Consider the following 21,796-nt stretch of genomic DNA (forward strand, 5'->3'; position numbering starts at 1 on the left):
AATGTGATTACATTATTACATAGTTATTATTACATAGTTAATTACATAGTTATTATTACATAGTTATTACATTATTACATGTTCAGCTTTTCATAGATACTAGCCTAGAGTGGACAACCAGTTTTTAAATGAAAAATTAGAATTTCCAAATTTACCACAAGTGCCCGCATTATTTTATAGAGGGTTCCAGCAAGAGTGTCTAACCCCTGACACTAAAATGAATTGCTTTGAATAACCCACACTCTTTTAAAGGCTAGTGGTTTAGAAAGAATCCTCTGGCTACTAATAAAGAGATGCTGAGGTTTTTGGTGTGTGTTTCACTGCGCCTGGCTGTTGTTGCACTTTAATGAGCAAATAAAGCTGTGTGTGTGTGTGTGTGTATGTGTATGTGTATGTGTATGTGTGTGTGTGTGTGTGTGTGTGTGTGTGTGTGTGTGCTCTCTCCCGCACAGACTTGCCTTGCGCCCTTTCACTGTCCTCCAATCACTTCAAAAGGACATATTTTGGTTTGAGGCCCCTTTGAGCAGTATCACTGTTATTGTTGTGTGGGTGTCTACCTTATGGCGTGTTATTATTTCCCATCATTCCCCTGGGTTTGATGGTGACAGTGACATTGATGTGGAAATCTCTTTTGCCTCTCACTCAGAAGGACCCATTTTCTATAAGCAGATTAAACAAAATTGCATGTGGCAGCGGAGTTGAACCGTGCCACTGCCCCTGTTTGGATTGGACGCATTGTTACAGGTGATTACAGGTGATTGCAGGTGTTGTGAATAGACACACACACACACACACACACACACACACACACACACACACACACACACACACGCACATGCACACACACACACAGTGTCCACTGAAACTATTAATGCTCACCCATCTAAATGAAAAATATATTAGAAAAAAATATCCTGGATGGAAGAAAAGACATTTTCATTAATTTGTGTTTGTCCTGCATGTTCATCGCTCCCAAAGTGTTAACATTTGAAAAATGACATCACTTGCAATGTAAATAGGATTTTGCCGCATTCCATTGGAAGTTGAAATTTGGTAATCACAACTTAAATGACCCTTCCTTTGTGCTTTTCCAACTTGGAGTTTGGAAGTTTCTGAATGACTTCAATGGAGTGCAGCATCTGTAATATCCAGTACACCTGTACCTATACACACTACAATGGGTCTTGCTTATATGTCACGTCATGTAAATAGTTTCATCGGCAATTGAAATGATGATACTAATAGATATTCAAACTTGAAAATAAATCCAAACATATTTCCCGACAATGACAACAAAAGTTGTGGATTTCAACTTTAACCTCGGGGGTTTGAAGGAGCGTCGTCGTCGACTGATTCCAAATGACCGAATCCAAACTATGAAAACAAAGCGCCCTTCTCGTATCCTTGCAGGTGGAGTGGGTTACTCAATGACCTCCCACCACCACGCTCCTGGTTGTTGTTTTTTTTTTTCCATCGGAGCCCGGGAAGCTAGGGGGCTTTATGACCGCGCAGAGGGAACATCTGTCGCTCCCGCTCCCCAGCAGTGGCTCTGGCAGCACCGGCTTTAGTGCAGGAGGAGCAGCCTGGAAGGAGGCAGTGGAGCCCGGGGTGCGAGTCGGAAATGGTCCTGATGCTGAGGGGGATGATGATGGATGTGGTGATGGTGACAGGGATGATGATGCTTAAAGTCAACTCATGAGGCAGTAAAACCGCGCGCCGCAAAATGAAGACACCCATGGTAAGAAAAGAAAAACTCGTCTGTAAGCTCCATTGTTAACCCAGCCTGCAGGTTGTAGCCACGCTGCGTGACCATTATTGTGACTGTGGTGCTGAGTGCGGATCAAAAGATTACAATCTCAACAACAGACATCCAGCTGGAATTTCTCGTCTTTAAAGAATAGGACCACTGTGAAATTTTGAGTTAGTTAGTTTATATGAACTGATGAATAATACAAATATTTTTTATAACAAACATATATATATATATATATATATATATATACACACACACACATTTTGTAGATATATGTCTTGTTGTTATTATTATTTGGTCCTGACTGTTTTGTTAGTTATAAAAATTAGAAAATGAAAATGTGTGTGTTTGTGTGTGTGTGTGTGTGTTTGCGAGCGCCCGCGCGCGCACGCACATTAAAAGTCATTCGTCGATTGAAGGGATGACAATCGGGCCAAACGTGTCAAGAGCGTCCACCTGTAACTTAACAGAGACTTATGAGGCGCAGCAGCTTTGGATAATCGTTTATCTCCACATGCTGGATGCTGAATACTGCTTTACTTGACAGATATCGTTAAATAATAGTTCCCCAAAGGGCACCGTGCGCTCCGATACAGCGGAGCCAAAATAAAGTGTTTCTTTGCTGTGTTCCACATGCGTTTCTTTGCATTGTTATATGGTTTTCTTGCATTGTTTCACATGTGTTTTTTTGCATTGTTTCACATGTGTTTTTTTGCATTGTTTCACATGTGTTTTTTTGCATTGTTTCAAATGTGTTTTTTTGCATTGTTTCAAATGTGTTTTTTTGCATTGTTTCAAATGTGTTTTTTTGCATTGTTTCAAATGTGTTTTTTTGCATTGTTTCACATGTGTTTTTTTGCATTGTTCCACATGTGTTGCTTTGCATTAATATAACGTTTTCATTGCATTGTTCCACATGTGTTTCGTTTTCTTTGCATTGTTCCAAATGGTTTTCTTTGCATCGTTCCACATGGGTTGCATTGAATTGTTCGACATGTGTTTTTTTGCATTGCTCCACATGTGCATAGTTGTCTTTGAATTGCTCCACATGCGCTTCTTTGCATTGTTCCACATGGTTTTATTTGCATTGTTCCACATGGTTTTATTTGCATTGTTCCACATGGTTTTATTTGCATTGTTCCAAATGTGTATAGTTTTTCTTTGCATTGTTACCCATGTGTTTCTTTGCTGCGCTGCAGCGTCATGGGGTTGCTGTGCTCCTGGTGGTCACGCTGTGTGCCAGCCTGTTCCTTGTGTACAACGGCAGCTTCAACAGCGCTTCCCGGGACGCCAACGACACGCGCACCCGTCACAATGAGCAGCTGTGGAAGCCCAATGGAACCTACCTGAAGGTGTCCAAACCTCACCCTCCGCCCTTGCAGGGCTACAGCGGCATCATCGACCATAAGGTGAGCGGATGTGTTTATGTATTGAGATATGGATGAATGGCTTTTTCTAACCCACCCACACACACCAATCAAAGGAGCAGCAGCCCTGATCTGCTTGGTTCTTTCCAACCCTCCCCGCCCCCTCCCCTCCTCTGTTGTGATTTATCAAAAAAGATTCTCCAGCCCTGCGTTAGCCTCGAATTCAATACCAGCCTGTCGTTCCCAATAACGGGTTTAGACGGGAAAAGTAAATCCTTGGTCGGGGCTCGCGCTTTCTAATTGATAAGCCTGCGAGACTCCATGAGTATGCAGGTGAATCTGGATGTCGCCATGGGGGTGCAACGACTCTCATCCATTTACCTCCCTGGCAGGAGTTTGGCAATCAATTGGGCAGCTGAGGAGTTATTCGTGATCGGATTCGCAGTTGAGATACACTTTCGCTGGTCCACCTCCTCCATGAATGGCTCTTGATCTGTACGATACAGTGGAACAGGCTCAATCAGTGCATAGTGTCAGTCAGATCAAATGAAAATCTTTCCATATGGGGTTTGCAGGTTTGAGAAGTTTGCCAACGGTCACAAAAGGGAGTAAGTTGCGACACTGCAGTGAGAGTGTGAAATTGAATTTCCGGCCTGCTCTGGCTTCATTTCCACTACCTGATGTAACGCCGTCAACACACACACACACGTATGAGACCGGTGAACCTATCGGTCTATATTTCATGGCTCTACTGTGGTGAGAGATGAAGGGGAAAGACGATCGAAGACGATGGACGATTGGATGTCCTCTCCAGAGCCGTGAGTCATCAAAGAGGCCTAAGTGCATCCAAAAACGATTCTAATGGAACTAAAAGACCCTTCTCTGCAGCCCCTGCCGCAGTAACCTTCCTGGCTGTGAACCACGTGCGTGCACAAAGGGCCGAAAAAAAGTCCAAATTCGTCGCAAAAGAATTCGGAATCAGATCAGAGCCATAACAACCGCCTGCCTCCACCCACAGCGATTGAATCTGAATTTGTGCCATCGCTGAGAAATGCACTTCGCTCCGACTAATAAATACAAAATGAGTCAGTCGTATTTTAGGCCGAGACGATGAGCCACGCGGGAGGTGGGCAAGGGGCTTTTTCCCCCTCGCAGTTTGAAATGCCACGTCCAGTGACCGTGAACGTTGCAATTTGGACAAGGGAGTGGGAGTGCTATGGCAAAAAATAAACCATCAATTTATTTTGCCCACTAGGTTGTTGTTTTTTCCCCCCTGGCAATAAACGTATTGACATTTGGATGACCAGGGGACATTGAAGAGAGGCGGTTGCTCGGCCAAACAACAGATCCCTACAGCGGCGATCTGCGATCAATACCCCATGATATGAGAACGTTGGGCTCATACAATGCAAAGCACACAGTGTCATGGTCTTAACAATTTGCATACGATTCCCCAGACCATAGCCCTCTCGCTCTCTCTCTCTCTCCCTCTCTCTTTCTCTCTCTAAAGGTAGATCTCGCTCCAAATCCTACCATTTTTGTTTTCACAAGAATCATTCAACTCTGTCAAAGTTATTTATTTGGGAAGAATATAAAAAGTGTAAATCAGTCACATTCAATATGAATTATGCAAAATACCTTTTTTCACATTCGTTTAATCCTCAGTAATCATTTTCTGTTTGCAAGTAGATTTGCTGCAGAGCTTGATGCGCATGCGTGACTCGCGACTCACGGAGCTGTTTCGCAAGCCGGTTCAGGGGTCGTTGCATCTCTGCTTGCAACTAACGGTGCCCACGGACGACACGACTTTTAACATCCTGACGTTGCTGCCGTGTTCACACTACACGATCCTTGGTCTTGCGGACGGAGCGGTGTTCATACTATACGATGCGTCTCCAACGGGGGGCGTCCACACGACATGATTCTACACTCACGAGACTGTCTGCTGTCAGACATGCCACTGTCTTTGTCACAAACACTCGACACTTGCCGAGTCTTGGGTATTTTTTCTGCGTGACTGCCAGAAGTAACAAAAAAAAACAAATGGAGATTTAGAATTAAGAAGCTTTGCTGTTGTAGTTGGTTGTGCGCTCATTTATTTTGTGCCGGAAAAAGAAAATAAGGACATTACGTAAATTTGGAGGAGGAGTGGGTGGGGAGATGTTGAACTGTATGGATTAATCCTCCAGCAAGTTAAAGGAAATTATTATAAATAATTGTTATTATAAATTAAGTCCTAAATGGTGAAGTGCAACGAAAAATACCTAAAATTCCTTTCTTTTAATATACACTACATTGTACATGATTTCTATATTACTCCTCCTCCATCTGGTATTTACTCTTGCATTCTCATTGGCTTGTTGGCTGCTGCTTTCGCCGCCGATCTCCGGAACAATTTCAAACTACATGATCTTTGAAATTTGTTTGGGACAGGAAAATATCACGTGGTCTGAACAGGGCTCCCCTTTTTTTCGACGTTCAAATCTCGGTTACAGTCGCAAACTCACGGCTCTCGAGGCATTCAAAAGATTTGTTCGCTAGGAATGGATCATTCGCTACAAACAAATTTGTTTGCAAAATCATTACTCACATCGGCCTGTTGAGGATTTAATGTCGCTTCTCATTGCGTCCGCTATTCCGCAATAACATACGTCCCATGGCGAAGAAAAGCGTTCGGCAGTTGTGCAGTCGTGAACTCGAGCCGGGGAAGAAGGGGCCAAGCTGAGTGAGGGAAAACAAAATAATAAAAATAAAAAGCCAAAGGAGATTAAATGGGATGGAGTGTCAGGGAAAGAGCACTGACGGAGAGACGGAGAAAACAAGAGGGGAGGATAGAATGGGTATAAAGGCTATGAACGAAACAGAGAGAACGGGACAGCGGAGATCTTGTCTTAACGCTTGGTGGGAGGTGTGGGGAGGGACGGACAGACTGAGAGAGAGGAGGGCAAAGAAGATGGAGGTAGGAACCAGCCTCAACGGGCCAGACAAAGGAGGAGGAGATGGAGAGAGAGAGAGAGAGAGAGAGAGAGAGAGAGAGAGAGAGAGAGAGAGAGAGAGAGAGAGAGAGAGAGCGCGCGCTCTCTTGGGGCATATTTCTTTGTTCTCTCTTCTGTTTGATTTTTTTTTTTTTTTCCAGCATGGATGGATGGATGAATGAATGGATGGATGGACGGATGCACGGATGGCTGGACGGATGCACGGATGGCTGGACGGATGCACGGATGGCTGGATGTATAGATAGATGGGCGGGGGGGGGCGGGGGAGACTTTCCCTGCTCTCTCTCTTCATAGAGAGGAACTGTGACAAATGGAGGAGGAGGAGGAGGAGTGACACTGTAGCCACTTCTCTCACATTGCAGACATAAGTTTCCTGCAGAGGGCTGGCCGGCGTAGCTGGGGAAGGGCAGGTGTTTCCGAAAATAATGGCGGAGCATGACAGAGAAGCCTCATCAAAGACTCCTTGATATCTAGACAGGAAGAGATGGGACTCTCTATTTCTCTCTCACTCTCTCTCTCATAGAAACTCTTAGAACAACACTGGACAAAAATAGCTTGAAGCTGTGTTAAGTTAAGATTTCAGACACAAAAAAAACAGAGCAGCCAAGAAGGAGAAGAATTTAAAATGAGATAATAAATAACATGTATGTACTTTATCCATCTACACAAAGTCAATGTGAAGCAGCACAACGTTAACTACTATAGCGACTAGTGAGCCCAAAATGGGCCGCTGTCGGTAAGTCTACAATAAGTACAAGTAACGGTATTGCGGCATGACGAATAAAAGAGCTGTACAGTACGAAACTACCTTTTGACTTTGATCCTGAAGTCCCTGTACACCCCGTTTTTGGTTTTGGAGGGGAAAAATTCCAAGCCATCTGTGTGCCAAGGATGGAGACGCAATGAGGTATTTTCTCCTCCTCCTCATCCTCCCGGCCGCGGCTCGCTCCGGTGACAGCTGGCGAAATGAGACGTTTAATATTTCATCTCAGCCACGTCAATGTCGGGGGCGAAAAAAGGCATTTTTTGCCCTTCGTTAGGATTTTGCGACGGCGCATTTCCGTCAATTCTCTTTGCTCAATGTTTCTTATTCCGAGAGTTTATGCTCGAAAATTCCTTTGTGAAGAGGGAAGAGGAAAAAAAATAAAAATACCGGTTTTCATTTATGCCACAGCGCTCCTCGATTGGTGAATAGTCTGAGATTCTAACTTAATCTTAAATGTATTCAGCTCTCTCGCCAAACACAACACAGCTTCGGGCTCTCTCTGACGCAGGCCTAAAAAAAAAAAAAAAGAAAAAGCAATTATGGATGGGAAGGGGTGTTCGTGCGTGCGTGCGCACGCATTTGTGTGTGTGTACGTGTGTGTGTGTGTGTGTGTGTGGGGGGAAGGGTGGAGGGGTGGGGGTGTTCGTTGTCGATAAGCATTCCACTCTGGAGCAATCTCACACTGAGTGGCTTTTGGCATTTCTCAGTTTGGGAATAACCGGGCAAAAGTCATACATTTTCAGCATAAAAGAAAAACGGAGGCAAACTTCTCAGGGCGCCGTGTCGTGAGCTGAATGGTGATTTCGGGCCGCGCAGCGTTTTAACCTTTTGCGTTGGGGGTAAAGCCCTCGAGCAGCAGGGTGCAGAACCGCGGAAGGATCTGAAAAGGTTAAATTGCGATAACTGGGTTATACTGATAACCCTTTGGCAGCGCTATCAAAAGAGAGCTGAAAGGCTGATTCTTTTGACACAGTTCAAGGCAAACATGCAGGAGAAGTTGCGAGAAAACACTGCTTTCTTCCGTCCCACTCACAAAGAGCCCAATCCCCAAAAAGAGAAACTTTTCATCGCTAGTGGGTATAGGAAGGGGAGATACTTTGAATGGGATGCCAGTCCATTGCATGGACAGTTTCGCAGAGTCTGAATTAGCCTTAACCTCTACATCTTTGGAAGAGGGAAGAAACCCGAAGTCCCTGAAGACTCGACACAACAGCTGCATCCATACCTTCACTGCCTCTCACGGCCGGCGTCTTTACTCAGCACTTTTAACTGTGATTAACGAGTCTGTCCTTCACAGTGAGCAAGAGGAATGGTCAAACTATTATTTGTATTTTGGCATAATCTACTTCTGGGCGCTCCACCCCCTCACCCCTCCTTGATTAACGACATATTGGACGCCAAGGTTATTAATTATGGAACCTGGGCAACTGCAGTTCCCAGCAAATTCAAAGCCAAATCATGGACTTCCCGGGCCCCCGATATTCAAGCAGGCGACCGACGACCAAAACCGCCTCTAAATTGTGGTGGAGCAGAAACTCGACTCAGCAGCGTCTTAGAGCTGTGACCAAACACCTGCCACCATTTGGACGGGGCGATTCCTCTCCGCTGCAACAGTGAGCCACGTCGGCGGCCCTCAACCCTGCAGCCCCAATTACCGAGCGGACTTTGATGCGTAACCCACCCCCCCCCATCTTGCTACCCATAGAGGAGAGGAAACAGTCACAGTGGATCGTCAACACTTCTTTGGTCTCCCGCCCCCTCCTGATTGGGTGGAAGAGTGAGCTTGGCTTTTTATTTTTGTTTTATTAAATTTTTTTAATTGGGCACTTGCAGAGCCCCCCCAACCCCCCTCTTACTCCGTAAGGGGAAGCCCACATCAGTTCAGGTCAGGCCGAATCCCTTGCTGGAAGATCAACATGCCTGGTCCATCTAGAGTATAAGACAAGATCCTCTAGATCTCTCTCTCGCTCTGTCAGAGATGCACACGATAAGACTCTTTATTTAGCCTGCGTTTGTAAACATAATGTGGGAACCCTTTGTCTCTCACTCCTGTCATGTGTAACGTGTACTGTAACTGCTCAAACAACTTAATTTGCTATTATACACATAATTATGCCTCGCTTGCGGAGCTGGTTCTGTCTGACAACTTGACGGCGCCACGCACTTCCATGCCCTTATGGGCCGGCCTATTTAAGCAGCCAGACCCTCCTGTCCTTCCTGTTTTTGCTCCCTCCACCTCTCCTGCATCCACCTGTTGGGAGCTACTCTTCTTTCCAATTTGGGGGATTTGCGCTAATCACTCCTATATTTATATCTCACTAAGTATACCTACACTGATATACTGACACTGAATAACATTGATCATCTAGTTCCAATGGCTCCTGTCAAGGGGTGGGATATATTAGACAGCAAGTGAACAGTCAGTTATTGAAGTTGATGTGTTGGAAGCAGGAAAAATAGGCAAGTGTAAGGATCTGAGTGACTTGGCCAAGGGCCAAATTGTGATGGCAAGACGACTGGGTCAGAGCATCTCCAAAACAGCAGGTCTTGTGGGGTGTTCCCGGTTTGCAGTGGTTAGTACCTACCAAAAGTTGTCCAAGGAAGGAAAACTGGTGAACCGGCGACAGTGGGGAGCCGAGGCGAGCCCATTTGGTCCAATCCCACAGAGGAGCTACTCAAATCAAAAAAGTTAATGCTGCTATGATAGAAAGGTGTCAGAACACACAGTGCATCACAACTTGCTGTGTATGGGGCTGCGTAGACGCAGACAGCTCAGAGTGCCCATGCTGACCCCTGTCCACCGCCAAAAGTGGAGCACGTGAGCGTCAGAAGTGGACCATGGAGTAATGGAACGTGGCCTGGTCTGATGAATCATGTTTTCTTTTAAATCATGAAGATGGTCGGGTGTGTGTGAGTCATTTACCTGGAGAAGAAATGGGACCAGGATGCACTATGGGAAGAAGGCAAGCCGGTGGAGGCAGTGCGATGCTCTGGGCAATGTTACTGTGACACGTACCACCTACCTAAACATCGTTAGATGGGTCAGAGCTGTTTTGACGGCACGAGAGGGGCCTACACAATATTGGGCAGGTGGCTTTAATGTTGTGGCTGATGTATTTGCGGTGTATATTTGCTGTACTCAGTTGTCTGTCAGAAAGACATTTAAGGGACCCACAAAAATCTAAACGGACCCAAAAATAACTGAATAACATCATCGGGCCCTCTCTTGTTTGGCCCTTACAAGATCTTTATTGAGAAATTAAATGGAACAGCATGTTGAGTAACATATTGTCGTAACTACACACACAACTTAAAATGGTCACCTGTATTTCAAGTAAAGGCTCAAGCTGTCTTGTCTTTTCACTGGTGCAAATCAAATATTTTCTATGTCTGGCTTGAGAGAGTTCATAGCACTGATAGCTAGCCACGGGCGAGCCACCTATTATCCAGGTCTATTGTTACGATAAATGTACTCCGGGCTCCAGAGCAGTTATGGGAACAAGACCATTATTGTTCCGAAATAAACACACACAGACTGTCTCGACCAACACGCAGGTCCTCGGGGCACCGCGGAGCTGAAGAGGCTGTCTTATGAGAGACAGTCTTATGAATGTGTGCTTCTTTTTCTTTCTCGTTTTTTTATTTATTTTATTTTATTATATCAAAAATAAATTCAATCTGTTCTTAAAGTGGACAATTATGCTCCTTTTTACACAAGTTAATATAGGTCTGTGTGGTACCCAAAACACGTTTTTGAGTATTTTTGCTGAAAATACCACTAAAATTATGCATTAGAGCCATTCTAACATACCTCTAAATCCATTGTGTTCCTGACGCTCTGTTTGGATGGGAGGCCTTGAGTTCAATGAGCCAATAGGTTTTGAGGACAAGTTCCGGGTTCTGTATGCCAATGGGGTTTGAGCATGGCTTCCGCATTTCGTTCTATTTACTGTGGTGTGGGGATGGTGTGGTTTGAGCAGCTACACCTGTCCTGGGTCTAGGTATTTGGGGCCCAGGATCAGTGTGGCTGTATACCTATTGCTTGCGGATTGGGGTGCCCACACTTTTTCGGCTTGCGAGCTACTTTTAAAATGACCAGGTCAAAATGATCTACCTGCATTAAAAAATGATAAATATATTTATATATAAACTGAGTATACTTTAATATATACTGTACAATATATGTTGGCGTACCTTGCATCACTGCATGAACCCTTATGGCACAATACAATTAAATACATTTATGGTCACTACCTTACTCTGATGACTTGCACTGAATGGAGCTGGCCAGGGTTGCAGAGTCCAGACAGTAGCTGCTGGTAGCCAGCCTCAAGCAGGCTTCCAAATGATCATCCGTCATGGTGGAACGCTATTTGGACTAAATAATCTTCATGTGGGAAAAGACTGACTCGCATAAATAAGTAGAGCCAAATAATGCAGTCAAGGAGGTAGCACATTTCCTCATGTTTGGGTACTTTTCCTCTGTGAGTAAGTTCCAAAACGGTCCATGGGCCCTGGACTTCAGCTCAATGTCAGCCTGTGGGGTCAACATCTCATCCTCCACTGCAGACAGGTTCAGGTGAAACAGAGTTGCAATTTTTGATGCGAGTGAATCAACCTCAATAACTTCCCCTAATGGGTAGCACATAAATGTAGTGATTGGCTCGAGTAAAGAAACGTCTTAAAACAGTTTGTCAAAGTCTGATGGACAATTTTCAATCTGCTCTGTGTAGCGCACACTGTCAAGTTGTGCACATGCCTTCCCTTGGGTCTCCAGCTCTGATGTGAGGTTTTGAAAGTTCTCCAAATCATGGCATGACAGAAGTTGCATTTTTCATTTGAAAGCATTCACTGAACTGATCATGTTGACCACGGGTTTGTGTTTTCCTTGCAGCTCTAAATTAAGCTCATTCAACATGTTGGTCAGATCGGTTGAAGGAGAAAATGTTTTTTTCCGAATGGCACGCGATCTACCCGCACTACCTTTGCGATCTACGGGTCAATTGCGATCGACATATTGGGCACCCCTGATCTAACAGGTAAAACCCCCATCCCCATACACACACACAGGAGAGGAGCCCTTGTCATGACATGTTGTCCATCTGCTCTGGGGCTTGTTCCACCTAGCTCCCTCATAACAAAAAACTTGTGTTTTCTACCCCGTCGTCTGTCTCTCTGTGTCGGAGGGCCCTGAAAATGCCACTCCGGTGGCGTGTGGTAGGCAAAACTGCCACAATGGTGCCTGAACAGGGACTCTCCGGCACGGGGACATCAAGCTGACATCAGCTTATACAGAGAATAGAAAAAACCTGAAAACTGAACGTTCAGAGTCGTCGGAAACCTGAGCGTTTTATTCACAGCGATTTCTTTGTCATTAGTTTGCCTCATTATTTGACACTTTGGCCACATCCAATATGAACATCCGACATTGTAACATTATATGACAGAAAATAGGGAAACACATAATAGGTCCCCTTTGAAGGTTTTTAAATGTATCGGTCCCTGTTTAGTCAACATTATAAAACACTCTCTTTTATCAGGGTTTGTCCCCAGCTATGTTAAGCAGGCTGTTGTTTGACCTTGGTTGAAGAAACCAAATCTGGACCCTTCCCTGCAAAGGAGCTATATAAGGGCAGCTCAGGAGGTAGAGTAGGTTGTCTAATAAGCAGATGGTTGCTGGTTCAATCCCAGGCTCCTCCTGGTAGCATGCTGAAATGTCCTTGAGCAAGACACTTAACTCCCTAACTGCTCCCCGGGCACCTCTACATGGCAGCCCACTTCTCCTAGATACATCAGATACTAGGATGGGTAAATGCAGAGAGTTTCCCATTGTGGGACTGATAAGGTTTTATAAATACAGGCCTATTTATGAACTCCCTTTTTTCTACAATTTTATAAGGTTTTTGAAAAGAAACTTGTTTAAAAACACTGGATTCGCACTTGGTGTTGGACAAATTTCAATCTGGTTTTCATAAACTACACTCCACTGAAACGGCTTTCCTAAAGGTTTCAAACGATATCTTCACGTATTTAATACTGTTGACCACCACATAGTAATCCACAGGCTAAAAAACCTGGTGGGCATTTCTGGGACTGCATTGGAGTGGTTCTACTATCTCACAGATAGGACTCTCTCAGTCTCTGTAGGTGATCTTGTGTCAGACACTGCAGCTCTGTCGTGTGGCGTCCCCCAGAGCTCGGTCTTAGGGCCAATTTTATTCTCCATATACATACTTCCACTACGACATATTATCGGTAGTTTCAGCGACTCATCCTATCATTTGTACGCTGATGACATCGAGTTATATTTTTCCTTCAAACCTGATGAGCTTGATAGACTTTCTGTAATGAACAGCTGTTTAAATGCAATTAGAAACTGGATGGCAAATAACTTTCTGCAGCTTAATGCGGATAAAACTGAAGTGTTGATTATTGTTCCTGAGCTGTGTTTGAAGCTGAAATAAAAATGTGGCGGTGCTCACCTTATTCACATGTTAATGGGAGGGGGGGGGGTATTTAAGCCAGAGCTCGCAGCTCGAGCCAGAGGAGCTCGAAGCTTGTGCGTTATATATTTTAGAATATGTTCACTTGATTTGTCCACTTGAGAGGGCAGAACAGTACCCGCAGCTTGTAAGAACTGAAACTGTATGCCAAGGAGTAAAATGTAGACGTACTGGTGAATACCGGCCCACTTCAAGCACTGCTCTTGATAACCTTCACTCAGTGATCAGGCAGAACCTTGGTGCCTTATCCTCGTCTTCTCGGTGTAGCCTGTATAATCTTGGAGTGATTTTTGGGCATTCCACGAGTTTTCATGCTCAAATTGACTCAATCATGTTTCTTTCACCTGAGAAACATAGTCAAACTTAGGTCTGTTGTGTCAAGAGCTGAAATGAAAATGCTAATACATGCTTTTATCTTATCACGTTGGACTGCTGTAATTCTCTTTTTACCTGCCTCAATAAATCTTCCTTGGACCGTTTACAAACCGACCAAAATGCCGCTGCTAGGCTTTTAAAATGATCCAACAGATGATCACACTTTATACCTATTTTAACCCCTCTGCACTGGCTTCCTGTTAATTTTAGAATTCATTTTTAAATCTTGGTGCTCACATATAGAGGTCTTCATGGCCAGGCTCCACATTATTTCCTGGATCTTCTGCACCCACACACCACGAGCCAGTCTCTTAGGTCCTTAGGTCTTCTAAGTGCCTCTCGGACACCTTTTATGACTCGGGGAGATTGTGCCTTCCAGTCGGCAGCACCTAAACTTTGGAATAGTCTCCCAATAAATCTGACGTCTCTGGACTCTGTGGACTCTTTTAAAAAGCAGTTAAAAACTCATCTGTTCAGACACTTGGGTATTTAGTGGGTTTTTATGTTTCAACTAGTTTTATGTCTGATTCCCCTTTGTGTGTTTTATCTGTTGTTTATCTTTGTTTATTTATTTGATTGTCAAGCACTTTGTGACTGGTATCTGTGAAGGGTGCTGTATTATTATATTTGCTTACTTACAATAATCACAGGGACCTGAAACAAAATGCTGCACATATAGAGTGCACCAGGTCTGGCTGAGTGGAAGCAGTACCAACATTAAAGTAGTAAAAGTAATTAAATCACAATTACAAATGCAGCTGCAGGCAGCATTAAGGGGGATTAGAACTATATGTCAACTCTAAAAAAGGAACAACGATAAGCAGCTTCGTTTGTGCATTGTCAAAGCAACATGAGCCGATTATCAGGGTTCCATAGAAGTCGAATTGTTAGTGTCTGAATTGCAGGTGCTTCCATCACACAAACTGCCGAATTGTGGAACGTGTCAAGGAGGAGCAGTCTCAAAAATCTGGATCAAACATGGACAAACCAACTGCATCCGCAAAGAGGCTCAGTGGTCACAACTCAAAGCTCTTCAACAGGGATAAGTAACTTGAAAGTGGATGAATGCCACAAAATTACTATGGTCAAAAATGACCACACAATTCAATCGCCACCTCTGTGGCCTGGTCTCAATCAAAACCTCACAAAGATGGAAAATGGCCAATATACCAAGATGATGTGAGAACCATAAAACTTGGATCCCTGACCAGTGGAAAAAAGTATCATCCTATTTCCTACATTCAGATGTTTAATTTTGGAGAAAGCCAAAGGATGCTTTCATCCATAATGTCTGCTGCCAACTGTTAAACATGATTGGTTTGAGCAGCCATCACATTGGGTCCTGTGGGTCCAACTATTGGACCCAATGGAGTAATTGGGTCCAATAGTTGCAGCATTGTCGTATGATGGCCAAGGACCATGAGGCCATTTTAGGAGTCCAGTTGAACCCTCTGGTGTTAACACGTTTCCCTCATGATGTTCCCATATTCCAGGATGATAAAGGGGTCTACCACAGCCTCCCCAGTCACCTTATACGAACATTATTGAACCTTTATGGAAAACTCAAGAGTGAAGAGTGTGATAGGTAGATTTTCCTCTGTCCACCCTCCTTCCCGCCCCTCTCTTACACGCGATTCCCCCCTCCATCATGATCTAGTTAATAATGCAGGGATGGCGATAACATTGGATGCTGAGCTAATAACCTGGAGGGACTGTATGGAACTGCTTGTTCTTGGTGATTGAGATGTTGCACAACAGGATGAAACATGATGGAGACACACACACACACACACACACAGGGTGTGTGTGTGTGTGTGTGTGTGTGTGTGTGTGTGTGTGTATTCCTGCTGGTGAGAATAAACCCAAGATTAGACTAATGAATCCAGTGTGGTTGGGAGACATATCACCTTAAACAGAAAAAAAGTAAAAAGCCAAGCATTTCCAGTCGCACGGGAGAGACTCCTTGGTCTCATTGTGTAAATCAAGCCGCGTGGAAGTAACTCCCATTCGAGTGTTTCCTAATCACCAGTTGTTAGCACGTCTCAGGTGCTTATCCATTAAGTAAAATGAATAGGCCTTTCCCCAGCAATGAGCATTAGCATTCGCTGCATCCATTCCTTTCATTAACATTTCCCCCCCATTAAAAGCTGTGCATTTTTCGGGAGGTGGGCGACGAAGACAACAACCTCCTCTCCTCCAAGAGTTCAGTTTGGCCACACCGAAGAATCGCCATTGTGTCCACGGAGTGGATTATAGGGGTGTACCTTTAGCTCATTTTTGTAGAAGAAGATACACGCGATAGATGAGGGAACATCAGAGTCAATTTTTTTTTGCTTATTGGGCCAAGTTCAATTTTCATGTAATTTCATTTCAATTTGTCATGGTGCATTGAAGTGCAAAAAGATAAGTAAAATGTAATTTCATAAAAATTCTAATATAATTTACGATACTAATGTTATTCCCACAGCACACCACTATCCTGTTAACCTACTCTTTATTATGGCAGACTAATAGATAGTTATGCAAGACTTCCAAACGATACATTAGCAGCGAACTCATCTTTTAAATGAAAATTGGACAACTCTTTTTACTGAGAGACTCGTCAATTACCAAATCTCAAAAAGGAATGGAACCTTTAATCACTACTTATAGTTCTCACTTTCAGTGTGAAACTTGAGCTTGAGCTGATGAACACAGAGCTGCTATTGTGGCTGGGACGGATGAATTACATGAAAGAGTGCAGCCCTGCAATTATGATCTTGCAACACACAGGTTCCACTTTACTTTTGCAGTGGGATTTAAAACATTTTGCCATGCACAGTGGTTGAAAAACACTGGATTATACCAATTTATTAAAGAATATACATGCACATACACATAAATACACACACATGCAGGTGAGACACACGTGCAACCAATAATCATGTGTTTGTGATTAAATGCACAACAAAACACCCACCAGATATACACACTTAGACCACGGCCACAAATGCAAAAGCGAAAAACGTGTGTGGTTTGCCAATATGAAACCTACCGCGGTTCCCGGGAGACACTTCCCTGTCTAATGACCGTTATCGTAGGTATCTGGTGTTTCATACACTGTAGCGGTGCTCCCTCCGTCAGCGACCGTCTCTCATTATCTGCCGTTCCAAAAGGCGGATAATGGACGCACTCTAACTTGGATGTTTCGCACGAAAATGTCATCGGAGGGGGGAAAAGTACGGATAGAGCAGTCATTTGCAATGTACTGTTGATGTAATTTTGGGTGGTGCCTTCGTGGGGTCTGGACGTGATGAGAAAATTAAGTTGCTTCACACCTTGGGCCCCCCCCTACCCGCTCTCCACCAGCTCCCCTTGCTACGTCTCCCCAAACAAGATCATTTCCTCCGCATCGACGACACCCCCCCCCCCCCTCCCCCGTTGTTCCGCTAACGGCCATATTCCCGGGAATTGATTTGAAGGGAATTAGGAAAGGGGAACCGAAAATAACCCAAAAATCCTATCAAGAAGAAACGGCGATGACGATTAAGTACCTAAAACCTACTGGCAGATATTTTTATATGAGAGATATGTCGTATTTTTTTCAAATGAATAATCCGAAAAAATTGACACAGCGGAAGGAAGCATCGATTGTCGCGGAATTTGGTTTCTCTTAAAAAAAACAACCTTGATCTTCAGCGTTCACATTCATTAAAAACCACAAAGAAAATGTGGAAAAGGTGTTTTTTTTTCCCCTTCTGCCCGCGGTGAAAAAAAGGAGAAGAAGACGACCTCCCCACACAAACACACACACACACACACACACACACACTCTCTTTTCACTGTTTTTTTCAAGTCCGGAAAGACGGAAGGCAAAACCATGCTACCAGCGCTGCTTCGACCCTGGTCTCTGGGCGCTTTTAAATGCACGTCTTTCAAAAGCTCACCTGTCATTGAACCCTCAACTCCTCCCACACTGAAGCATTCATTCCACATCTTGGATTTAGGAAGCCTGGTCGTCTCCTCCAATCATTTAATTCAAGGAACTGGACTATGTCTACAGTAAAACCCATTTTGGGTAGTGTGTGTGATATTTCTGTTTTGGGGCTATATATTGAGGACTATATTTTATCACAGCAATTAGCAGTAATTTTATACAATATCAATGGCGTCATTTTTTCATCACTGAATTTCAATTCATGTGTGCGAGGCTCCAGACAATTGCCTCGCTATGACACACGCGCACACACGCACGCACGCACGCATACACGCACGCATGCAAGCACGCACGCACACACGCACGCACTCGCATGAACTCACGCACGCACGCTACCGCATGCACTCATGCACCCGCACATGCGCACGCACACACACACACACACACAGTCTCTCCAAAGGCCCTGGCCTACATTGGTTTCCAGGGGTCTCTCTTGCGCTCCATCCGTCTGACAGCCACTTTTCTTCCTCTCGCCTCTTCTTCATCGACCACAGAGCCTTTTCATTTTCTTCCCCTCCTCAAGAACCAACCCTCGTTGTTGCTCTCCCTCCTCCTCCTCCTCCTCCCTCTACTCCTCTCATTCCGTTTTCCATGCCCTCTCTTTCTTGTGTTGTATCTGCCTCCCCCTCTCCCTCTCTGTATCTCTCTCTACCTATCACAGTCTCTCTCCCTCTGTTTCTTTTCATTCTTTTTTTGTTTGTCCTCCCCATGTCTCTCGCCGCCCTCTCTCTCCCTGGTGTGCCAGCATGTGACCTGCGCTGACAGGGACCAGGGCTGATATGGAGCCAATCAAGGTTCTGAGGATGTGTGTGTGTGTGTGTGTGTGGGTGTGTGTGTGTTTGTGTGTGTAACGAGATACACTAACACACACACACACACACACACACACACACACACACACCTGCGGGCCTTGGGCTTTTTGGCTCTTTCAAGTAGCAAAAACAAATGCAAGCTCACACAGAGGTGGGGAGGTGTTGCCGCACGGCGGCGAGGGGAGGCTCAGAGGTTCACCTTTGATCCAAGAGAGCGAGAGAGAAGAAACGAGGAGAAGAAGCGGGATATTCCTTTTGTTTTTCTCACCCTTTGTCCCCAACAGCTGGATATGATGAGCTTTAACGACACCGCGCTCGGCCCACGGGGGGTGACGGTGAACTAGAGATGATGTGTGGGGGTGCCCCAAGGAGGTTGGTCGCCCCATCTTCAAAAGGGTGCGGTCCTGTCGACGGGAGTTTTTGGATTGAAGCGTGATTTCCGTGGTCCATCTGAGATGTTTGTGGGCCCTTAAGTTAGGGTCACAAAGGGCAACAAATTGTATTTTTATTTATTTATTTATTTATTTATTCTTAAACCTTTGCCGTCAGCATGCTGGGCATACAGCACAGCGTATTTGTATGCTACTGCATCTATGACAGAGTTACTCTGCAAGTGGAGTTCAAGTTCTCAACCTGCAATGCAACTCTTTATAAATTCTTTAATCATCAAGAACTGCTGCAATTACTCTGTCCTGTGGACGACCTGTAGGATGCCAAGAGCACAGTTTTTTGTTTGGGTCTATGAACAACTAATCACTACTCCAATAGGAGGAGAATCACAAAAATCATAAAACCAAACAACAACATGTTCACGGAAAAACATAAACATCAGACGACAACATTTATTGAAAAAACAGAGTTAATTAGGTCCAGGAAAACTGGAACAGCAGTGGGACACGTGGCCTCTTCCTGTTATGGCAGTTATAGTTATGGCAGTAAATGAGGGAGAAATGGAGAGGGTGTGTGTGTGTGTGTGTGTGTGTGTGTGAAGAACCCACCGGTGAGTGTACAGGCCTTATCCCAATTGGTTCTGGTGTATAAGGTTGGTTTTATGTCGTGGCGCCTCCATGCAGTGGAATGAGCCCCGAAGCCAACCCTGAGTCCTGCAGCCGCATAGACACCTCAGGGCTGCAGGAAAGCCCCGAGCAACCCGCCCTGCAGCCACAGAAGACCCCCCAGGGCCAACGCAACCCCTACACATGGCCCAGAGGAGCATAACCCAGTGAGCACGAGGAGACCCCTGAGGCGCACACATACATCCCACCCCCATGTGCGGGCACAAGACGCAGGCGTAGAACCCGGGCTGCGGGCGCCAGGCACAGACTGCAGGCCGCGCTGACAGACCAACACCCCACCCGAACTGCCCGCCCCGCAGGCGAGTAGGTGGAACCCTACCCTAGGCTAACCCTAGGTTAGCCCACCCCCGCCTGCCGACGCAACAATTTGTGATCGGGTGGAGTTGTGGTAGTACAGGGTAGTCCGGGGGGGTCCAGAGTTGTCCCTATGTGTGTGAGTGAAAGACTGAAATCTGTCTCAATACCGTCACAATCAGCCAGGTCACGATTCAATCAAACATGTTTGATTTTATTGGGGCTAGTCTTTCCAAAATCCTTTAGTATGTGCCCAGCAATTTTCAACAGCTTATGACGATGTGCACCTGCATGATGGCGAAGCCAATGAAAGCGGCTAGTGGGCGAGTGTGGACTTTTTAAATCCAGGAGAGACTTGTGGAATTGTGGTAGACCCATGATAATGTGTAATGTCAGCACTGTACGTCTCCCACAAAACCAGGTCCGTCTGTTTGCGCTCCTCAAAGACAGCAGTTGTGTGTGCGCAGAAGAGCCGGAATATCTGCAAATGGCAGTCTTTGAATGTGCGCTGCTCAATCTTGTCATTGTCGTTCACGATTGAAAAAATCACGACCCTCGCTTTAGAAGTGGCACAAGCACCTTGGATCGCTGATCAAATACATACTCACGGCACCTACATTCTCTACTCTGCGGTGCACACGTGCGCAAAGAATAGATCGCCCCTTTTAGATCTGTGTCGAGCTTTGAAGATCAGAGCTTTGCCGTAAATGTCTCTCTCAAAAAACCCCTCAGTGATAGTAAAGCTTGTCTCGGCCGTTAACATGTTATGCTCAACACTCCAAGCTGTCAACATCACCTGTTTTTTTCATTGTCTGATTTTGAGTTCTGGCAAATTTCTTTAGGAAACATTTTTTTGTGTTTGGCGCTCCGGCGATATTACATACCGAGAGACCGGTCTGTATGTCCTCTCTCGAAACGCCAGGAATGGAAATGCTTGCGACCATTTCCTAATTGTGTTTCCTTCTTTATAGTCCCCCGAGACAGCCAGTGTGGAGCGTGAGCGGTTACTGTAACTGTAACCATGCTGCCAGATCAGTAGTGCACTAGTGCACCATGACAGCTCGCCAGGTGAAATATTTTCAAATTCCTATGAGAATAACAAAATAATGGAAATTAGCTCTTGTGTTGCAAGATCAAAATTGCAAGACTGTATTAATTCATGAGTTCCAGCCAGAACAGCAGCTCTGTGTTGATCACAATGAGCTTAATTTTCAAGGAGAAGAATCTTTATTCGTCACACGACACACCACTACAACACATGCACATGCTGGCCAGTGAAACGGCTCCTCTGCATTTGACCCATCCTGGCTTCCTCCGGGGGGGCAGCATTCGAGGACGCACCCGGGGACCTGGTTCCATATGTCCATCGCTGGTCAGACAATGATGTGCATGTTTTTGGTGGGGGTCCTTACTGGTGTAACATGGAGGAAACCCCATGTGTGCAAGGGGAGAACATGCAAACTCCCCCCGGAAAGGCCCCTTATTGGGAGATAACAGCACGGTGCCAACAGCGCCCCAGATGGGAATTGAACCCAGGACCTTCTTGCTGTGAGGCAACAGTGCAATGCACTGTGTTAACTTAACTTAAACTATTATTCGGCCATAATAATAAACACAGTTATGTGCGTGTTTGTGATGTTTTTAGTGTGCCATGGGAAACTCTGTTGCTATTTTGAAAGTTTAGTCCGTCGCCCGGACTTCATGTTCACCCATCACATGTTCTTCATGTGTCGAAACACCCATGTGAACATGTTGAAACATGAAGCTCAAGAACATGTTTCAATCATCCAGTGAGCAGAAAACAGAAGTGGCCAGAAGCTTTTTCGTCTTGTGCACTTCCGCAACCATCTGATCTGATCGGGAGACATATATAATATT

The 21,796-nt window shown here is 45.0% G+C and overlaps 1 protein-coding gene across 1 annotated transcript in view; it reads left to right on the forward strand.

Annotated features, from left to right (window-relative positions):
• Positions 1–1,720: 1,720 nt before the first annotated feature.
• The window catches only part of st6galnac5a (ST6 (alpha-N-acetyl-neuraminyl-2,3-beta-galactosyl-1,3)-N-acetylgalactosaminide alpha-2,6-sialyltransferase 5a), a gene marked incomplete at its 3' end in the record, with an annotated part of 42,118 nt that continues 22,042 nt past the window's right edge, over positions 1,721–21,796 (forward strand). Inside the window, exons 1-2 of the mRNA XM_080011242.1 lie at positions 1,721–1,738; positions 2,953–3,162. Of these exons, the coding sequence (XP_079867368.1) occupies positions 1,724–1,738; positions 2,953–3,162 (225 nt within the window). The 5' untranslated portion in view covers positions 1,721–1,723. The remainder of the gene's footprint in view (positions 1,739–2,952; positions 3,163–21,796) is intronic.

The sequence above is a fragment of the Zeus faber genome (assembly GCF_960531495.2).
Source record: "Zeus faber genome assembly, chromosome: 12".
In the NCBI taxonomy this organism is placed as follows: Eukaryota; Metazoa; Chordata; class Actinopteri; order Zeiformes; family Zeidae; genus Zeus; species Zeus faber.